At 52.8% G+C, this 20,126-nt stretch overlaps 1 protein-coding gene and 1 non-coding gene across 5 annotated transcripts in view; both read left to right on the top strand.

The window, feature by feature from the left end:
* The first annotated feature begins 71 nt into the window (after window positions 1–71).
* TRNAL-AAG (transfer RNA leucine (anticodon AAG)) lies at window positions 72–153 on the top strand. The gene has a single exon. It is a non-coding gene; the product is annotated as a tRNA-Leu (tRNA).
* A 189-nt stretch (window positions 154–342) lies between these two features.
* Window positions 343–20,126, top strand: part of POLR3E (RNA polymerase III subunit E) — a 29,618-nt gene continuing 9,834 nt past the window's right edge. For 2 of the 4 annotated variants that reach the window (XM_055340326.1, XM_055340329.1), the window contains exons 1-13: window positions 343–476; window positions 5,768–5,840; window positions 7,155–7,205; window positions 9,512–9,589; window positions 10,272–10,387; window positions 10,786–10,868; window positions 13,549–13,656; window positions 14,174–14,223; window positions 15,923–16,042; window positions 17,043–17,128; window positions 17,480–17,524; window positions 17,614–17,705; window positions 18,610–18,730. In XM_055340326.1, coding sequence (XP_055196301.1) covers window positions 5,805–5,840; window positions 7,155–7,205; window positions 9,512–9,589; window positions 10,272–10,387; window positions 10,786–10,868; window positions 13,549–13,656; window positions 14,174–14,223; window positions 15,923–16,042; window positions 17,043–17,128; window positions 17,480–17,524; window positions 17,614–17,705; window positions 18,610–18,730 — 986 coding nt within the window. In that variant the 5' untranslated portion in view covers window positions 343–476; window positions 5,768–5,804. Of the gene's footprint in view, window positions 477–5,767; window positions 5,841–7,058; window positions 7,206–9,511; window positions 9,590–10,271; window positions 10,388–10,785; window positions 10,869–13,548; window positions 13,657–14,173; window positions 14,224–15,922; window positions 16,043–17,042; window positions 17,129–17,479; window positions 17,525–17,613; window positions 17,706–18,609; window positions 18,731–20,126 lie in introns of those variants that run through there. The other 2 variants (XM_055340327.1, XM_055340328.1) reach the window with 2 other exon arrangements.

Raw genomic sequence — 20,126 nt, forward strand, 5'->3', positions numbered from 1 at the left:
ACGCGAGAAACATTAATGAAATTTGCTCGGGAAGTATTAAATAGTTTCCCGGAAGGCCCACTCAGCAGCACGGTAGCGTGGCCGAGCGGTCTAAGGCGCTGGATTAAGGCTCCAGTCTCTTCGGGGGCGTGGGTTCGAATCCCACCGCTGCCAGGACGCTTTTGTTCTTTTGGCCCTACCGCTTTGGCAGCGGGCCGTTCTCTGCCCTTTTGCCGGGTCACCAGCGCCCCCTGCTGCCAGGCCGGGCGGGCGGCCCGCATGAATGGAGCGGCGGAGGGGGCGGGTCTGCGCGCGCCGGGGCGGGGCATTGTGGGTAAAAGGAAGCGCGAGGCCCGGCCCCGCTCCCCCCACGTGTCCGCTGGAGTTTCTCCACCAGCAACATGGCCGCTGCCTGAGGAGAGCCGGGCCGCCGCCGCCTCTGCAGCCCGCGGGTACCTGGGCCGTTGCCGCCCCCCGCGCGCGGCCCCCGCGGAGAGGTGAGTGCCGAGAAGGCAGCGCACGCGTCGGTTGGAGCCGGGCCGCCCTCGCGAGGTGGGCCTGGGCTGGGCTGCCCGGTAGGCCGGGAGGCCCGCGCCGCGCCGAGCCCGGGGGCTGGGGGGCCTCCCGGGGCTCGGGCGGGAAGGGTGAGCAGCCGGGGCCCCCCTTCCCCCCGGAGACCCGGCCCAGCTCTGCGAGCTCGGCCCGGCCCTGGAGTCGGGGGTGCCGCAGCAGGGCTGCCGGCGCTGACTCAGGGTCCAGCTGCCTTGCTCCGCCCGGCGCAGGCGGGCCTCCTGCGGGAGCACCTGTCCGAGGGCAGCCGGGTCCCGCCAGCGCGGCGGCCGGTGGCGATGGCCGCGGGGGGCGCGTGAGAAGGGGGCCTGACACCCGCCGGACGGCGCGGGCCGGCCTGCGGGGCCGGCGGGGGGGCGTCCCCAAGCCTGCCCGGGCGCCCTCCTCGCCGCTGCCCCTGACGCCGGCTGGGCCCGGCGCTGCCCATTCATCGCTTCAGGCCCCCGAGAGCCCGCGCCGGGCGGCGGATCGGGCCCCGACGCCGGCTTGGAGGAGGTGTCCGGAAGCACGTCGAGTAAGCCAGCACATCAGCAAGGTCGTTGACTTGTGTTAGCTTTACAGTCGTTGGGCCGTAGAGGAGGTCTTCGCAGTCAACAGAGCTGCTTCATCTGTGAAATGGGGATAATAAAATTAACCTACCCCGTAGGCTTGTGGTGAGGGCTTCAGGTAAGACGCGACACGTCCCAGCTCGGCAGCGTTGTGCTTGCTCCCTCCGACCTGGGAAGAAAACACACGTTGCCGAGTAAATAGCAAAGCTCCCCCCCACAGGTTACATCTACCACCTTGTCTAATTCCCACCGCAGCCCTCGCGGGAGGTTGGTACTTTTATTATCCCCATTTTAGGGATGAAAATAGTGAGACCCTTTAAGAGGGAAGCATCCCAGGTGGGCCTCAGATGGTAAGTAGTTGAGGTGGGATTTGAACCGGTGTAGTTGTGTTTTGAGAGTCCAGGCTCTTAACCACTATCCCATACTGCCTTTTATGCGAGAGGTGTGCAGCACAGTGGTTAAGAATCCGGATCGTTGACATCAGCCAGACCCCGGTTTCCCCCCTGGCTCTGCTCTTCTCCAGTGCTGTGACCTTGGGTGAAATTACCTACTCCCTTAATCTTAGTTCCCTCATTTCTTAATTGGGACTGATGCATGTTGACTTAGAGGACTGTTGAGAAATGTGACGGTAGTGTGAAGTCCTTGGAGTAGGGTCTGATGCTCAGTTAAGGGTTAATTGGTTCTGTTTCTCCAGGCTAAGTCTTTAACGGAGGTAAAAGCCGAGGTGACCCAGAGTGGGGAGATGCCTTGCCCAAGAGGCTCACAGGCAGCTAGAATCCAGGCCTTGAGACTGTTTGCCTTGAGACCCTCTTGACTTGACCCTGCTGTACTTTGTCCACTCTCCAGTAGCTAAAGAGCCTCTGGAGTTGCCTCCGAATTTCTGATTGGCTGACAGGTTAGATCCCTAGGTGCACAGGGATGCACCCAGGTGGGGCATTCAGGTATTTCCTTTGCTCTGTACCCCTTCTTAGCTCTACCTGGCGTCCTTGTCTCCTTTCCATTTGTTGACAGCTCCCCGCTGGGGGAAATTTCATGAGCTCAAGGCCATGGTCACTGCCACAGAGTACATTATGGCCAGGAGGTCTGCTGCTGCCTTGGCCACAGCCCCTGTCTGTTCCTCAAGTGTCCATAAGGCCCAAACCATGAGTCCACCAGTGTCTGGATGGGGCTGAGTTAGGCTCACTGGGTAAATGGTCTGTAACTGCCTGATTCCACACGTTCATTTACTTCATTATTCTTTGTGTCCTATATTGAGTGTCTGCTTCATGCCAGGCACTGTTCTAGGTATTGGGAGAGCAGCATGGATTTTAAAAAGAGATAATAATCCTTATAACAACTTGATGAAGTAAAGCGTAATCATCTCCACTTTATGGTTGAAGTAACTGAGAGGCCCCTGTGGAGCTTACATTCTAGTGCAGAAGGCAGACAACACAAACACACATAGACTAGCTAGTTGCAGATTATGGTAAGAACCACGAAAGAAAGAAAACAGGGAGAGGTGGTAGTGACTGGGAGCCGGTTGACTGGGGGAGCTCTTGAAGATGGGCATCAAGGGAACCTCTCTCCTGGAGGGGGTGGTGGTGGTGATATCTAAGGAAAAGGAGCCAGCTTTGAAAAGACTAGGGAGAAGTAGATGACTTGCAAAGGTTCTGAGACAGACTGGGGCCTAGCCTCTTGGAGGTCCAGCAGGTGGCTACCTGGCTATGTAGATGGTGAGGGGAAAGGCAGGGACAAGGTCTTACAGGGCCTTGAGGCCATAGAGAGAAGTTTGGGTTTTATCCTATGTGGCAGGTGAAGGGTTTTGAGCAGGAGAATGATATGATTTACTCTTTCGCAAGGACAGCTCTGGCTGTTTCTGGGAGGGTTGGAGGTAGAAAAGAGGAATGCCAGAGAGACTTGTTGGAGCAGTACTTTTTAATCATGGATCAAGATTTATTAGTGAGTGGTGCCTGGCTGGCTCAGTCAGTAGAGCATGTAGCTCTTGATCTCGGGGTGGTTAGTTTGAGCCCCATGTTCTGCATAGAGATTACTTTAAAAAAAGTTTTGCTGGTGGGATGTGAAATCACTTTGAGGGATTGTAACCAGCATGTTTAATTTTAATGAGTGAAGGTCGAAAACAACACTGTATCATGGATAGTAGGGACTGTTATGGTTGTTTGAAACCTTAGCTTAGTTACTTAATTGTGTCTATGTTCTGAGTCATTTATATGGAGTGGATTTCTTAGTATAGGCCTTGGGCCGAAAAGTTGGAAAGCTACCTGGTTGGTTGATGTCGGCTGGGAGGATGAAGGGAAGCCAGAGCCCTGTTACCCTCATCACATGTGCCAGCTGGAGGAGGAGCAGGGGCCCCAGGGATCTCATCCTCCCTGAGCTCCTCAGTGACTGGGGAGAGGTTAGCAGAGCCCAACAGTAGCTGAGAAAGCCAGTTGCTCAGGAATGATCGTGTCTGGGGAACCTCCCAGGGCACACCTCTTCATATATGACCTGTTCCCTGACTCGTGTGTAAGTCCCTGGTCTCTTAGTTGTCCACAGAGCCAGGCACAGAGGATCTAGGTGCTTGACCTCCATCTGTGGTGCTTGGTGGCCAGTGCAGATGGGGTGGGGTCTGGGGCTCTGTCATCCATCACCCTCTGTCTGGGCCAGAGCAGGAACCTAAAACTGTCAGTCTCAGGCTTCTGATTTTCATCCAGTCTTCAAGCCGTCACTGTTGAGGTAGCATCTTCCCTCTAGTTTTACCTTCTTGGGCCCTCCACATCTTCCTCCACTCAAAAATCTTTGGTAGCTCCCTAATAAATAGCCTTCCTGTGGCTTATTTATTCAGACAACAGGTGTGTAGGGAGTGCCTGCTGTGGGGTAAGGAGGGTACAGCAAGGGACAAAATAGACCAGAATCTCTGCCTTTGTGTAACTTACTGGCAGTGAGGGTGGAGACAAAATAATAACTGTCGGGTGGTAATGTGTGCTTTGGGGAAAACCAGACCCGGGAAGGGAATTGAAGAAGGGTATTGCAGTTTTGGATACGGTAGATAGGGAAGGTCTTGTGACAAGGTGACATTTGAGCAAAACCTTGGAAGAGGTGAGGGAGGGAGCCATGAGGCTCTCAGGGTAGAGCGGTTGCCAAGGCCCGAGGTTGGGGGAGAGGAAGGATGCCTGTGGGAGAGGAGGTCTGAGAGGTAAAGGGGTGGTGGTGGCAGCAGGTGAGTCATAAAGACTTGAGCTTCTGTCCTGGGCGGGACGGGAGTTCCTCAAAGGCAGAGGCATGGTGAGCTCTGATGTGACTTTCAGGGGATCACTGGCACTGGCTGTGGGGTTGGGCAAAGATCGCAGGGTCTCAGGTGAGGCAGGGAGACCATTCTGGTAATTGCTGTGGTACAGGCAGGCAGTGGAGCCGGCTGGATGGGGGCTGGGGCGGTGACAGTGGGGGTGGCTGGACTTCAGACCTCCTTTAAGGGTGGAACTGACAGGAGTTGCTGGTGTGGGGTGAGGGGAACAGAGGCATCGGGGAAGAGGCTGGTGTTGGGGCTGAGCCGTCTGAGTTTGGAATACGTACATGGAATGCGCCAAGTGATTCCAGGTGGTATACCACAGGCAGAGGGCTTAGATAACCTTGAGCCCCACCCATGGTGAAGGTATTAGGTCCTTTTAAATATTGAATAACTCAGGTGTTAAGTAGATAAGACAAATCATGATGGTCTTACCAGAAACTAGGGGTCTGGGGGCTGCTTCCGGAGGTACCCACATGAACATCCTCTCCCTGCGGGAATAAGAGTCACCCTGGGTGAGTTAGTTCCCCTCTGCCGAGGAGACCTGCAGCCTTCTCCCCTCAAGGTGCTTGAGGTATTGCCAGTCACCTGGGGTCCCTCTTGCTCTCAGGAGTCATGGCCTGTCCAGATCCTTCTGTCCTTCAGGGCTCAGCCCAGATGCCCCCTTGTCTTCCCCAGCAGGAAGGCTCTTGCTTCCCTCTTAGCTCCCCTACCTGTAGCTGTTACCTGGCCTGGCTTGGAATCCCGGGCCGTCGGCTGGCTTGCTCTCTGGCTAGCCATGCACACCATCCCTGCAGCTCCCCTTAGAAAGTGGGTACACCCAAGCCTCCTTGCAGAGTTGTGTTGAGTAAAATCTGGGAAGAGGGTCATTTTGTGTCACACACAAAACAGGAGAATCCTCTCATACAGAGTTGAGCTTCAAGTTTGCTTAAAAGTCAGATACCAGAGTCAGTCCCCCTGGAAAGCCTTGGGACTCCCTGCTCTTCCTGTTGGGCAAGTTTCTTAACACTTGCCCTTTATGGCCCCCAGTTGGTGCTCAAGGTTTTCATCATGGCTGTAGACCAGCCAGTCTCCATCCTCCTGCCTGGCAGTGACCTCTTTTTTGTGAGTGGTCAAAAGACCCTTAAAGCTGGTCATGTATTTCCTCACAGGTGTAGCCGATACATGCTGCCGTGGGTCCACCTCTTTGCACCCTCTGGTGGTTTCTCCTTGTTAGATTCTGGCCAGTGGAGGTATAGAATTGGCTGTCTGTGTTGACTCCAGGAAAGGCATAGAAAGAAGGTCAGGTTCTGTTTATCTCAGGCTCTCCTCTCCCAGAGCAGGGCCTGTTGCAGCATAGGTGGCACCCAGGGGTGTTGGCGGCGTGGCTGACTGACATTTATTTCAGGCCTCTTGCTCTCCCTTGCAGATTGAGTCTGAGGATCGTGCGGCTGGCTCCCCCTAGTATGGCCAATGAAGAGGATGACCCAGTCGTACAGGAGGTAACTGCTGCTTCCCACCCTCTGCTGGGGCTACCAGGGAGGAGTGCCCCGGCCCAGGGCTTTAGGCAGTGGGACTGTGGCCCTTCCTTCATCTTCAGGCCGGCCTGGCATCTTTTGGCATCCCAGGGACCCCTAACACAAGCTGTTCCCTCTGCATGGAACCCTCTTCTTCTAGATAACTGCCTGCAGATAACCCTTCCCTTTCCCCCAATCCTTGATCCAGCATTTCTCACTTCCCCCCCTCCCGCCTCATGTGGTGCTCTCCTGTACATCCTCCTTGGCCCCTTCAAGCCCCTTACCTTGGCCATGTTCTGTGCTTGCTCACAGTACTCCCCATCCCCTAGACATAATCTCCTTCCATTGGAACGTAAGCTTCATGAGGGAGAGATTTTGTTTTTTACCATTGTGCCTACAAAGCCAAGTTCAGTGCCTGTCACTTAGTAGATACTCAGTGACTGTTCATTGAATGAATGGGTTTGACAGCTCTCCCTTCTTCCTGGGCCTGCCCAGAAGTCATTCAGTAGTTGTTCACTGGATCCACTATGTGCTGGGGGCTGTGACAACAGTGAGCAAGGCAGCATCCTGCCTTTGGAAAACTTAAGATCTGTGGGCAAGACTGACAAAGATGGGGTCTCAAGATGCAGATGGTGGGGAGGTAGTTGCAGAGTTGGCCCAGATCCAGACATATCCTAGAGCCACTGGGCCTTTGCACATACTGCTCCCACCACCTAGAATGCCCTTCACCTGTGCTGATGCCCTTTACTCCTCCTTAAGGCCTGGTTGGGGGAGAGAACATGGTTCATCTGAAGAGCAGGGAAGCAGGGAGGTAAACTGCTGCATGGTGGGGCAAGCAGCGGTGGTTAGTGTTGAGAAGGAGAGTTGGGCCAGATCATTCTTAGAGGGGCTTGCAGACCACCTTAAGATGATGTGACAGGTCAATCCAGGGTAGGTGGCAGAGGGCACAGGGAGGAAGCGCAGGCAAGTGGGTAAGCTCTCCTCTACCCTGGCCTCGTTGGAAAAGCATTTAATCTGGCTCTAGGATATATCCTGATCTGAGCGGCCTCAGGGAAGGTACATTTTTATTGGGTGATAGTGGGCCTAGGAAGAGACCAGGAGCTCTTACCTGGTCGCCCTGGGAGCTGTAGAGAGGGAGGCTGGAGACTCCTTCCGTTTCTAGCAGTAGCTGAGCTCTTGCCTCCTCCCCCACACTGCCTCTAGGAGCCACGACCCCTGACTGACATCCAAGGAGCAGGGACATGCCAGGGCAGGCACCGGGTTCTGTCTCCTGTTTAAGTCTTCTTCCCTTTTTCCCAGATCGACGTGTACTTGGCCAAAAGTCTGGCAGAGAAGCTCTATCTGTTTCAGGTAATGATGAGAGCAGAGGACAAAGGGCGCCCCTTGAGCGTTGGGGTGGTGGGTGAGGGGGCCTGGGAAACCTCAGCCTTGCTTAGAGTTTGAGGCCCAAAGTGTGGGACGAGGTGGTTCTCTTGGCTTTTGTGGGTGGGCAGGTCCATAGTCTCACTTCGAAGATGGGAAAACCAGGGCAGCTATGAGAGGCAGAGCAATGTTGTGGTTAAAGCTTGGGCTCTGGGGATGGGTAGACGCGTGGAGGCCCAGTTCCACCTCCATTGTGACTTAGCTGTGAGCCTCGGCAAGGTCCTGAAGCTCTCCATACCTCCATTTCCTCATTTGCAAAATGGTGGTGGTAATGCTGCCTGCCCTGTAGAGTCCCTGTGGGGGTGGGTGAATCTGTGCTAAAGTGCTCAGAACACGGCCCAGCCTGGAGCTCAGCTCCACAGTCTATTTTAGGGGAGTTTTGTCCCCCTTCCTACCTGCATCCTGAGGCAACTGTTAGCCTGTTTTCTCGCTCTATGGATCAGCCTGTTCGGGACATTTCATGTACATGGAATCATGGCATAGGTGGCTTCTTAGCTCACTCATGTTGTAACATGTATCAGCACCTCATTCCTTTCTGTGGGCAAGTAGTATCCCACTGCCTGGATACATACACCACATTTTGATTATCCACGCATTGGTGGGTGTCTGGGTGTTTCCACTTTGGGCTTTCATGAGCGGTGCTGCTGTGAACATCCTGTACAGGTTTCTGTGTGCACAGGTGTTTTCATTTCTCTTGGGCATATCCTTAGGAGCGGAATTGCTGGATCTAGTACTTAACGTTTAGAGGAATGGACAAACTCTTTTGCCCTAGTTTATGCTTCCAATAATGAGGTTATAATTTTAAGTATTTTGTCTTCATGTTGCCTATGAGGTGAGGCGGCACAGGGAATCTGGTAACTTGTGCACAGGGCCTGGGACAGGGCAGCAGTGGTGGTGCTCCATATGTGAGCTGGGAAGAGACCCAGCATCCTCCTCCTGCCCCCGTCCCTGAGGTCTGCCTTTATGGGCTGTGGGGCTGGAGGTCTGTCCTTCAGGCCTTCCCAACCTGCTTCCTTATCTGGCTGCAAAATGATGGGGAACTGATTGGTGGTCATGGTGATGGTTTCACACACACACACACACACACACACACACACACACCCAATATGTGTTCTCTGTGAGCCAGGCCCTGGGTCGGTGTCCACTCTCTTTGCCTTCTTCCCTGTCCCAGCAGCCCTGTGAGCAAGGAGCCAGCCCAAGTACACAAGTTGCAAGAGGCAGAGCTGGGATCAGAACCCAGGCCTGATTCCAGAACCTCTGCCCTCTACCACCACCCGTCCCATCCCAAGATCAGGAGATTACAGGGCTGCCCCAGATCTTGGCAGACCAGGGGCTTCCTGACTGTTGTGTGCAAGCCTATCCCCGCCCAGGCCCTTTTCAGGCCCAGACTATTTCTCCAACCGCTGCCCTAAGCTCCAGCCCAGGAAGCAAGGGGGAGTCACTGTGTTGCTAGTTGAGTGAGCTTTTGGGAAATCTCCATTGCCTTGGGCTGGAATGGAGCTGGCCAGAAAGGGCCCTCACACAGAGGGTTTACTCTGTGCACTCCAGAGGCTCCAGAGGCTGTCATGGTACAGTTGCCACAGCTTGTCAAGGGCAGGTCCAAACCATGACTCATCCATCCACCCCATAGTTTGGTGCAGAAGAAAAGAAAGGTGCCCGGTAAGGGCTGATGGGGGAAAATATCTCCAGTGTGTTCAGAGCGAAGAAGTGACATCAGAGCAAGTGTGACATGAAAACAACTTCACACATGGTGATACTGAGGCCCAGAAGGGACTCTGAGTGGATCAGTGGCAGTTTTTTATTACGGCAAAGTTTACAGGGCAGCAGAGAAAGACTGGGATGATACATTCGCACATACCCATCACCCACCTTCAGCCACAGCACATCACCCGGCAGGTCATCGGTCTGTGCTTCCCGTGCATGGTCTTGTGTCCCCTCCATCTCCACCTGGATGGGTGGTCTAACTAGCAGCAAGATCCTTCCTCTTGCCTCCAGGGCAGGGCACTGTGTGCTGAGGCCTGTTTGGGTTCCTAAACTTGGGTTTGTCCCTCGGAGGTCCGAGACCTTCGAAGATTGCCTTTCAGAAGGAAGCCGGATGGAGCCAGCATGAAGGGGACACAGATAGGGACCAGCAAGGACTCTGGTCTCTGCTTGGCATTGATTCTTGGTGGAGCCTTTGAGCCCAACACTGGGGTAGGCTGGGTGGGTAGAATAACGGCTCTCTTCCTTCCCAGTACCCTGTGCGTCCAGCCTCGATGACCTACGATGACATTCCACACCTCTCCGCCAAGATCAAGCCCAAGCAGCAGAAGGTGGGGCTGCCCTCTGATGGAGGTAGAGGAGGGGAGGGGTGGCACAGGTGGGGGCTGATGGAAGTGAAGAGACAGGCCCTTGGGGACTAGAAGCCCAGAGAAGGAGCAGTTGGAGAACGAGTTGTTTGCAGAGCCTGGAAAGCTCAAAAAGGAAAGTTTCCAGAAAGAAAGGGGGTAAGCAACTCCAGAGAGGCCAGGAGAGAATAAGGCTGAAGATGAGTTAGAGGAAATGGGGGCTTGTGCTCCCAGCAGTTCTGGTACGGTGGAAAATCTAGTGCCTCGGAGGGATGGGGTGACACTGGCGGGGAGAACTGGAGCTGTGCCTTGTCCAGGGGTGGGGAGGGGCAGGGGAGTGGCTGCAGCTCCAGCCTCCCATTGCCAGTTCCCATTGCACTGACTTCTCAAGAAAAGTTAGAAATGAAAATATTTATGAGAAACTCCCTTGAATTTTAAATGTTGGCACCTAATGTAGATTTTGGAGGATAGAATAGGGAGGACAAACAGAACTGCATGACCTCCCTGCCCCCCAAATAGCACCCTAGCCTTTCTGTTGGGATTGGGATTTGTGGCCTTTGATGTAGACTGAACCCAGGGGCCCTTGTGGGACATGTGTCGGGCCTGCTTCTGGGCAGGACTCTGGGGTCCTGAGTCGCTCATGCTGGGGGGTGCTTGTTGCCTGCAGGTAGAACTCGAGATGGCCATTGATACCCTAAACCCCAACTACTGCCGCAGCAAAGGGGAGCAGATTGCACTCAACGTGGACGGCGCCTGTGCGGACGACAGCAGCACTTACTCCTCGTGAGTTCCCTGGGTCCAGCATCCAAGCTCTGATGGGCCCCAATCCGAGCCTTCCAAAGGCCTGTAAGACACCAAGGCCCTTGTCCCTCATTGCCAGGCTCCCTCCCAGCGTCCCAATTTCACATGCTTGGGTCTGGTGCAATGCTGCCCCGTGGCAAATGTCTCCTTTGATGGGGGCGGGGGCTTGACCTACTACTTGTCCCTGGGCCACAAACCAGGTCTTGAGTTTTCTCTTCCCCAGCTTCCCTCCTGAGGCTCGCACATGCTGAGGTGGGGCCTTGCGCCCTGTCCCTGGGTGTTGAACTTTGGAAGGTGTCAGGGGTAGGGAGGGCTATCCCTGCTGTTCTTTGAGATTGGAGCTTCCTTCCCCTTGACTTCTGTTCTCCCCATGCTCCCAGGAAGCTGATGGACAAGCAGACGTTCTGTTCCTCCCAGAGCACTAGTAACACAGCCCGTTACGCTGCTGCGCTCTACCGGCAAGGTACCTACACTGGGCAGCCAGGCTGCGGTGGCTCCTGGAGGCCGCTTGGAAGGAAGCAGGATGGGGCCTGGGATGGGGTGGGCTATCTCTAGCCGGGTACTCAGCTTGCTATTCTCCGAATACCAGACACTCATAGGGGCCAGGCTGGTTGTGGAAGTGACGTTGTCAGGGCGCTGGAATAGGCCACTTCTGAGGATTTCTGGCTTTGGATCTTGACCTGATAGAGATACTGCTTCCAAGGTCATTGTCCTCCTGGGACATAGGCATACGCACAGCCTAACTACCCCTACTCACTTGATCGTGCGCTCTCTCTCCCTCTTCCTCCTTCTCAAACCCCCCCTGCCCCCAAAAAAACAAAACAAGGTGCTTGTGCATGAGCAGTTTTACTCTTAGCATCTACCCTAGAGAATTAAAATGTCTGTCCACACAAAAACTTGTACATGGGTGTTCATAGAAGCATTATTCATAATAGTGAAAAGTAGAAACAGTTCTGTCAGCTGATGCCTGGATTGCACAGTGCCATGCCATTGAAAGTTACTTGGCCACGTGAAGGAATGAAGTACTCCTACATCCTCTAGCATGCATGAACCTTGAAAATATGATGTTCAGTGAGAAAAGCCACTCACAGAAGGCCGCATATTCTGAGTCCATTTATATGAAGTGTCCTAAAGAGGCAAGTTTGTAGAGAAAGCAGGTCGTAGTTGCCTGTGGCTGGGAGGAATGTGGAATGGGGAATGACTGAGGATGGGTTCAGAGTTTCTATCTAGGGAGACAAAAGTGTTCTTTGGGCGGTGGAGGGAGTGAGAATCCCAAACAGGCTCTATGCCCAGTGCAGAGCCCAGCACAGGGCCTCAATCTCAGGAGCCTGAGATCATGACCTGAGCCGAAATCAAGAGTGGAACACAGCCGAGCCACCCCAGTGCCCCTGAAATGTTCTTAAATTGATTATAGTGCTGGTTGTACAATCCAAGAACATATTAAAATACATGGACTAGTATGCTTTAATTGGGTGGGTTTTGCATGGCATGTGAGTTATATCTTCGTAAAAGCATTAAAAGTAAGTGTAGAGTTCATAAAACAGTAAGTGAAGCTAATCTGAACACTTAGGAAACAAACTAGAATAGACTCAAAAGTATTATCAGATAAATATCTTTCTTTTTTGCATCTGTGTCTCACATCTTGAAACTAGGACCATTCATTTTTCTTAACTAATTTTTATTGTTAAATATACTTTTTAAAAAAGATTTCTTTATTTTAGAGAGTGCAAACTCCCAGGAGGGTGGGTAAGGGTAGGCAGAGGAAGAGGAGAATCTTAGACTCTGTGCTGAGCACAGAGCCTGACAAGGGGCTTGACCTCACAACCTTGAGATCACGACCTGAACTGAAACCCAGTCAGACACCTACCTGACTGCGCCACCCAGGCATCCCTCATTTTAACCATTTTTAAGTGTATATATAGTTCAGTGACATTGAGGGCATTCAAGTTGGTGTGCCACCATCACCACCATCCATCTGCAGGACTTTTCCCATCTTCCCAACGTGATTGTATTTTTCTGTAGCCAAGTTGCCTGTCCTGTCTTGTTCTTTAGGATTCTTTCTCCTATCCTAGGTTCATACAAAGGTTCTCCTCTAAATTTTTTTTTCTAGTATTTAAAGTTTAATTTTAGGGGATCCCTGGGTGGCGCAGCGGTTTGGCGCCTGCCTTTGGCCCAGGGCGCGATCCTGGAGACCCGGGATCGAATCCCACATCGGGCTCCCGGTGCATGGAGCCTGCTTCTCCCTCTGCCTGTGTCTCTGCCTCTCTCTCTCACACTGTGTACCTATCATAAATAAATAAAAAAAAAAATTAAAAAAAAAATAAAGTTTAATTTTATACAAAACTGTTTAACATTTCTGGAAATTATTATTATATGGAGAATGAGACGATTTTTTTTTAATTTTTTTACTCCGTTTTAATTAACAAAGTGTTATATTCGTGTCAGTCGTACAATGAAGTGATTCAATGATTCTGTACCTGACTCAGGGCTCATTGTGATACATGTGCTCTGACTCCCCATCGCCTATTTTACTCATCCCCCACCCACCTCCCCTCTGGTGACCGTCAGTTTGTTCTCTGTAGTTAAGAGTCTGTGGGTTCTGTGATTGTTTTGTTTTGTTAAGTAGGCTCCACACCCACCCAATGTGGGGCTTAAACTCCTAACCTAGAGGTGGAGAGTCGCATGTTCTGTGGACTGAGCCAGCCAGGAGCCCCGAGTCTGGTTTTTTGTGTTTGTGCTTTTTTTCCCCCATTCTTTTGTTTCTTAAATTCCACATATGAGTGAAATCATTTGGTATTTGTCTGACAAGGGCCTGGTAGGAAGAGCAGGCTGTGTTTGGAAGGGTTGCCCTGTGTGTGCCAGAGTGAGCTACTGGCGGGGAGGTGGTGGTGACCAGGGTTGGGAAGGCCTTAAAGGCTTAAAGAAGCAGCTTTGAGCAGAATGCTCTAGGTATATGCCGTTGTGTGCTTACTGCATCCTCAGGGCCAGGTGGGATTGGGAATGGCCACATTCCCGGTGGTCCCAAGGCTCTGGGACTGGGGGCTAGAGCAGAGGTGAGGTTGTTTTGGCAGCAGGCCAAGGCCAGGATGGGTGGGCTAGCCCTAGTTCCTAGAGTCAGGTCCAAGCCCTTCTTCCTCTGCCAGGTGAGCTTCACCTGACGCCTTTACATGGCATCCTGCAGCTTCGGCCGAGCTTCTCCTACCTGGATAAGGCAGACGCCAAGCACCGAGAGAGGGAGGCTGCCAATGAGGGTGAGCTCTGGGGCCCTTCTGTCTGTCTGCTTTTTGGCGGGATGGGTTGGTCATGGAAAAAATCACTGAGAGGGGGATGCCTGGGTGGCTCAGCTGTTGAGCGTTTCCTTTGGCTCAGGGTGTGATCCCAGAGTCCAGGAATCAAGTCCCTCATTGGGGTCCCTGCATGGAGCCTGCTTCTCCCTCTGCCTGTGTCTCTGCCTCTCTCTGTGTGTCTGTCATGAATAAATAAGTAAAATCTTAAAAAAAAAAATTAACTGCAGAGGGATGGATTCCAGGATGCTTAGCAGCATCCCTGGCTCTACCCACTGGATACCAGGAGCACTCACATCCATAGTTTTGGCAACCAAAAATGATTTTCTTCCCCTGGTGGACAAACTTGCCCCTAACTGAGAACGGCGGACTTGTGCAACCACCTTTGTCTAGAAGGAGAATTTGCAGATCCCCCTGCATGAGGCTTTCTGGGGAGTTGGGGGCTCCATTAGAGGCTGTAAGAAGAGTCTGCTTTCTCTTACAGCAGGAGACTCTTCACAGGATGAGGCAGAAGAAGATGTGAAGCAGATCACGGTGAGTGAGCTCTGGCCCCGAGAAGAGGGAGGGTGCAGCTTAGGGGGACAGTGGGGCCAGCTTTATATATAGGTCAGCTGCCTGCAGGCTGCAAGGGGTGGGAAGATCTATGCAGACCCCAGGTCTGGGGGTGGAACAGATAATACAACAGTGTCCAATCCTTCAGAGCCTGCTTGCTGGGCAGCCTGGAGGGATAACCTGTCCTCTGCCCATGCTGAGCTACCCTAGCTGTACACAGGACAGCAGCCTGGGGTTTCTGTAGAGTTGGGACCCTGGGGCTTGGCTGGAATTGGAATTGCCTGGGAGGAGGAACCAGGGCCTAGGAGGTCCAGTGAACCCACACAGTCTGTGCCATGAAGCCCATGTTCTAGTGGGGCCAAACCCCATGTTCATGAACCACATAATTCTGTCTTTCCAGTGGTGCGCAGATGGAATGTTTCTATCTTAATACTTATTTCTATATTTCAGACATTGTTAGAAGAATATTGACCTTTTATGGTTTATAGAGTTTCCACTGTGTACGATTATGTAGGTTAAAATGAGTATTTAAGAAAGAATGCTCAAATAGTGACACAGATGGCATATAGACATGGCTTAAGTTGTGAGCCTTTGCATATCCTTAGGTCGAGCGGATCCCGACCTAACCAGTGTGTGTGGGGGGGGGTGGGTGCTCACCCTGTTCTCTCAGTAGCTTATTGAATGATCTTAGAGCCCTCCTTCCCTTCTCAGGGACTCAACTGGCCTGTGAACTTTAAAGGACGCATATAGAATCCCATGATTCTGGGGCACCTGACTGGCTCAGTCGGTAGAAGGTGCAGCTCTTGCTCTCAGGGTCCTGAGTTCAAGGCCCTGTTGGGCATGGAGCCTACTTAAAAAAAAAAAATCCCAGGGTTCTATAATCCAGCCAATGCCCCTATGCAGGTACCCTTCATAAGAGAGGTGCCAGGGCTTGGTTCCATCTGGACTCTAAGCAACAGAAACCCCAATCTACCTGGCATGAGCCCAAAATGGATTGTATTGGTTTCTGTTACTGAAAAGTTGAGGGATAGCTTCAGGTATAGCTGGATTCAGGTGCTCAGACTCTGTCATCGAGACCTGGTTTCTCCATCTCCATCTCCAGGTTCTGCCTTCCTCTTTTGGCCTCTTTCTCAGGCAGGGTGTCTGTCCCCAGTGGTACAGAGTTGTCCCAGCTCCAGGCTCACATCCTCCCAGCTTCCAAGACCCCAGGGGAAAAGAAACTTCTTTCTCATTACTTCTAACTAAAGTCCCAGACTGGACTCATTGGCTTGGCCAACCCTGAACCAGCCCCTGTGGCTAAGAGGACTTGGTGCTCGGATTGTCCAGGTCTGAGTCACGTGCCCACTCCTGTGGCTGGGAATGTGTGTGGGGGTGGGGGCAGGGGAGGGATATCTGCTCCCCCGAACTGAGGGGAACCTGGGCATTTCCCCCAAAGAAAATGGGGGTCCTGTTACCAGGGGCAGTGGAAATGGATTGGGCTCCGGGCAGGCAGGAGCAAAAGAAAGCTGCTCCCTGGCCTGTGTCGGCAAGTCACAGAGAGGGATGTGGTTGGAACTGAATTTAAGAGATCTGTATCGGGAAACGGGGAGGTGGGAGTGGTGCGGGGCTCTCCAGTGTCCCTGGGGACTTGGGACAGCAGCCCAGGATGGGTCCTGGGCCTGAGGCCACGCCCCCCTCCCAGGTGCGGTTCTCGCGTCCGGAGTCCGAGCAGGCCCGCCAGCGCCGTGTGCAGTCCTACGAGTTCCTGCAGAAGAAGCATGCTGAAGAGCCCTGGGTGCACCTGCACTACTATGGCCTGAGGGTGAGCCAGGGTCCCTGAGGTGCGGGCCTGGGAGAGAAGCCCGGGGCTCTGCGTGGCCTCAGTGGCTCATCTTGAACTGGTTTCGTGTTCAGTGAGGGCCACGTGGTGGTAGCCCAGCAAGAGGGGATAAAGTCTGGTGGACAGCTGGTCCACTTAGCATGTGTCCCGGGGGGAGCAGGAGATTGGGAAACGAGTCGGCTGTTTCCTGGGTCAGGGATTTTGATATCCCTTAGGCTCTCAAGTGTGAGCATCTAGCCAGCCACCGGGTGGGGCTTACTTAGCTTTATGCATCGCGGATCCTGAATGAAGGTGCTCTGTGGAGAACCGGCCCTCGGCCACTGGCTGAGTTCACCGTGTATCTGCCAGGCATGCTTTTTACTAGGTTTCCATCTTGTGTGCTGGCTTAGAACCTAATCCTTGAAGCTGTATCAAGTAAGGGAAGCAATTGAGTTGAAGCCAAAGATGCACTAGGCCTCCCCAACATTTTTCTAGTGGGGGGCAGGGAACAGCAACTCCTGATCTCTGAAACCTCCTGAAAGAGATTGGTGTTGGCAGAGCCTTAGAATCCGACATCAGAAGCTCTGCCATTTCCTAGTGTGTGGCTTTAGGCAAATTACCTCATGAGGTAAGTTGATGTGTATATGAAGCCATTGGACTTAGCCTGGCACGTAGTAGGTGCTCAGTGGCTGTTAGCTGTTACTTTGTCATTGCTGTTAATGGTCCTATGGTAATGGTCACAGGCAGGGCACCTAGGGCATGGCTGCTGGGGCCGCTCAGTTGTAAAGCTGGAAATGGTTGGTTGAGGCCACACCACAGAGGCCTTGAATGCCATGCTCAGGTGGTTGAATATGATCCTCTGGCTGGCCGTGGGGCAAGACAGTAGGCGACTGGAGTGGAAGGTGATGCAGGGGTAAGAACTGGAGTGCAAAGGATCTCAGGGGGGTGGTGCAGGCCTGGAGTGGTAGCTGAGGGTCTTCCCACCCTGCCCCTTCCCCCACAGGACAGCCGCTCTGAGCATGAGCGCCAGTACCTGCTGTGCCAGGGTTCCAGTGGGGTTGAGAACACAGAGCTCGTCAAGTCACCCAGGTGGGACTGGCTGGGCCAGGGTCTTAAGCTACTGAGCCTACCACTGGCCCCGGGGGGCGGTCCCTTCAGTGTGGGGGCCTTCCTAGGGATTGTGGCCCCTACTGTAGCAGGGGAGATGGACATGGGAGGGGGCCCTCCCTCTGGAGAGGGCTGGGGGGTGGGTGTGGAAAGAGGTGGTCGTCCTTTCTCTGCAAGTTGGGGGGGGAGCTAGGTCTTGGTGGGTGTGGGTCTGCCACCTACCCCCCAGCCCTCCTTTGGGAGGCCTCAGCCTGGGTGGGGTCTGGGTTTGTGGGCAAGGGTGGAGCAGGCAGAGCCCAGGAGCGGCTGACCCTGCCCTCTCCCCCACTGCAGTGAGTACCTCATGATGCTGATGCCACCCAGCCCAGAAGAGGAGAAGTGAGTAGAGTTGGGCCAGATGCCACCCTCCCCACCCCAAATCTTTCCTCTCACCCTCTCCTCTAACCCGCTGTCTCTGTTTTCACCAGAGACAAACCCGTGGCCCCCAGCAACGTCCTGTCCATGGCCCAGCTGCGCACCTTGCCCCTGGCTGATCAGATCAAGATCTTGATGAAGAATGGTGGGTGGACACCCACTTCCTCCAGGGGGAACCCAGGCCTACGACCTCCTGGGGAAATGGACTCTAGGACAGACTAAGGACTCAGCACGGGCCTGGCTTGACGGCTCTGACCTTGCCTAGAAGGAATGCACCACAGTGGCCTGTTGGGCTCCCTCAGCAGGCTCTGATTCCTGTTCTCATTCCGGCTGGGCCACTGCCCTGCTGTGAGCCTGGGCAGGCCACTGATGTTCCCGAGCCTAGGGAACTAGGATAGCTCCTGAGGGCGGAGATGAGGCTTTTTCATGGCTTATACAGAGCCTTGCACTGTCTTGTGGTACCTGCACCAGGCTGCACCCAGTAGGGACTGGTATCTTTCAGAGGACTTGGGGGCCAGAACCTGTAGGGTAGGGTGAGTCCTGAACCTCAGAGCTTAATCCCAGGCCCTGGGCTCCTTTCCTGAGATACCACTTCTAGGATCTCCAGGTGCCTGAGCAGAGGTGAGCTCCCAGCTCTGCCTGGGGCTGCTGGGGTGCCAGGCCACTGCCCTCGCTGCCAACAGGCCTTCCCTGGGCCCTTGTTGGGCCCCAGGAGTCATGGTCTTACCTTTTTTTTTTTTTTCTGAGTACACTCCACACCAAACATGCGACTTGAACTCATGACCCTGAGATCAAGAGTCACTACTTTACCAGCTGAACCAGACACCCCATAGTAGTCTTACCTTTAAGGAGCACACCTTGGGGTGTTTCCTCCAGAATTCAGTAAGGTGGGGTGCCCGCACAAGCAGCCAGTGAAGTCAGCTCTTATTATTACCCATGTGTCAGTGTTATTCACACGCTGGAGTGGTTACATGAGCCTGAAGCTGTATAGACTTGGTGAGGGAGAGGGAAGGGCCCCTTCGCTTGTCTGACATCTGTGTCCTCCTCAGTGAAGGTCATGCCTTTTGCCAACTTGATGAGCCTCCTAGGCCCCTCCATCGATTCTGTGGCTGTTCTGCGTGGCATCCAGAAGGTGGCGATGCTGGTCCAGGGAAACTGGGTGGTGAAGAGGTGAGTTCCTCTGCATGGGACCATCTGATGCATTTCAGTTCGTGATTACTGATGTTTTGGGTTTAAGTCTACCATAGCACTGGTTGTCCTGCATTTTAAATCCATTCTTACCTGCTGCTTGATCCTTTTTTTGTTACTCCATATCTCCCTGCTAATTTAGAAGTTACCCTTTCTGGGCTCTTTTAGTGAGTAGCCTACAGATTCAGAGTGCATTCATAACTGATCATAGTTATATTAATGGCTGTATTTTACTCTTAATCCAGTACAATTCAGAGACCTTAGAATGCTTTCTGTTTATCTTCCTCTCAACTCATGTGCCATTATATTTCTATTTTATTTCTATATTTTTAATTGTAGTTTAAAATCCACAAGATGTTATTTTATCCAGTCAGTGTTCTTCAGATCTCACATATTTTCTTTTTGATTTTGCTCATCATCCCTTTCTGCATCTGAGTTTTTATCTGGGATAATTATCTCCTGCCAAAAATTGCTGGGGTGTTCCCTTAAAGAAGATCTGCAGGGGGGAGGAGTTCCTTGGGTATTGTATGGTTGCAAATATCTATTCCACCTTTATTGATTGTTTTAAGATTGATTTAAGATTTTATTTATTCATGAGAGACCGAGAGAGAGGCAGAGACACAGGCAGAGGGAGAACAGGCTCCATGCAGGGAGCCCAATATGGGACTCGATCCCAGGTCTCCAGGATCACGCCCTGGTGCTAAACCGCTGAGCCACTGTGGCTGCCCTCCACCTTTATTGTTAAAGGATATTTTTCTTGAGTGTAGGATTCGAGGTTGATTGTTTCCCTTCCACACACTGACATAGTTTCATTGCGTTCTCATTCCCATTGTTTCTAGTGATGAGTCCCTTGGTCCCCTCTGGCTCTCTCTGAGATTTTCTCTTATTGTGGCTTTCCACAGTTCATTAAGATGCATCTGGGTGTGAGTTTTGTTTCATGTGTCCCGTGGGGTTTGGAGCATGTGGCTTGATGCCTTCCAGTAGTTTCTCTTCTGTGACCCTTCCACCAGACCATTATTTTCAAGAGGGATGAGGGTAGTAGGGACTTCTATTCTGACCCTACCTTGTGTCCCTGACACTCGGTATAATGCTTAGCATATCTCAGACCCTTGGTAGTAAGTGTGGGTGCATTTCATGTTTGTATGAATTATGTTTATTTTTATTTTTTTAAAAAGATTTATGTATTCTTGACAGACAGAGAGAGAGAGAGAAAGAGAAAGAAAGGCAGAGACACAGGTAGAGGGAGAAGGAGGCTTTATGCAGGGAACCCAACATGAGACTCAATCCCAGGTCTCCAGGATGACACCCCAGGCCGAAGGCGGCGCTAAACCGCTGAGTCACTGGGGCTGCCCCGAATTATATTTATTTTAAATAGTGT

The sequence above is a fragment of the Nyctereutes procyonoides genome, unplaced genomic scaffold (genome assembly GCF_905146905.1).
Source record: "Nyctereutes procyonoides isolate TBG_1078 unplaced genomic scaffold, NYPRO_anot_genome, whole genome shotgun sequence".
Lineage (NCBI taxonomy): Eukaryota > Metazoa > Chordata > Mammalia > Carnivora > Canidae > Nyctereutes > Nyctereutes procyonoides.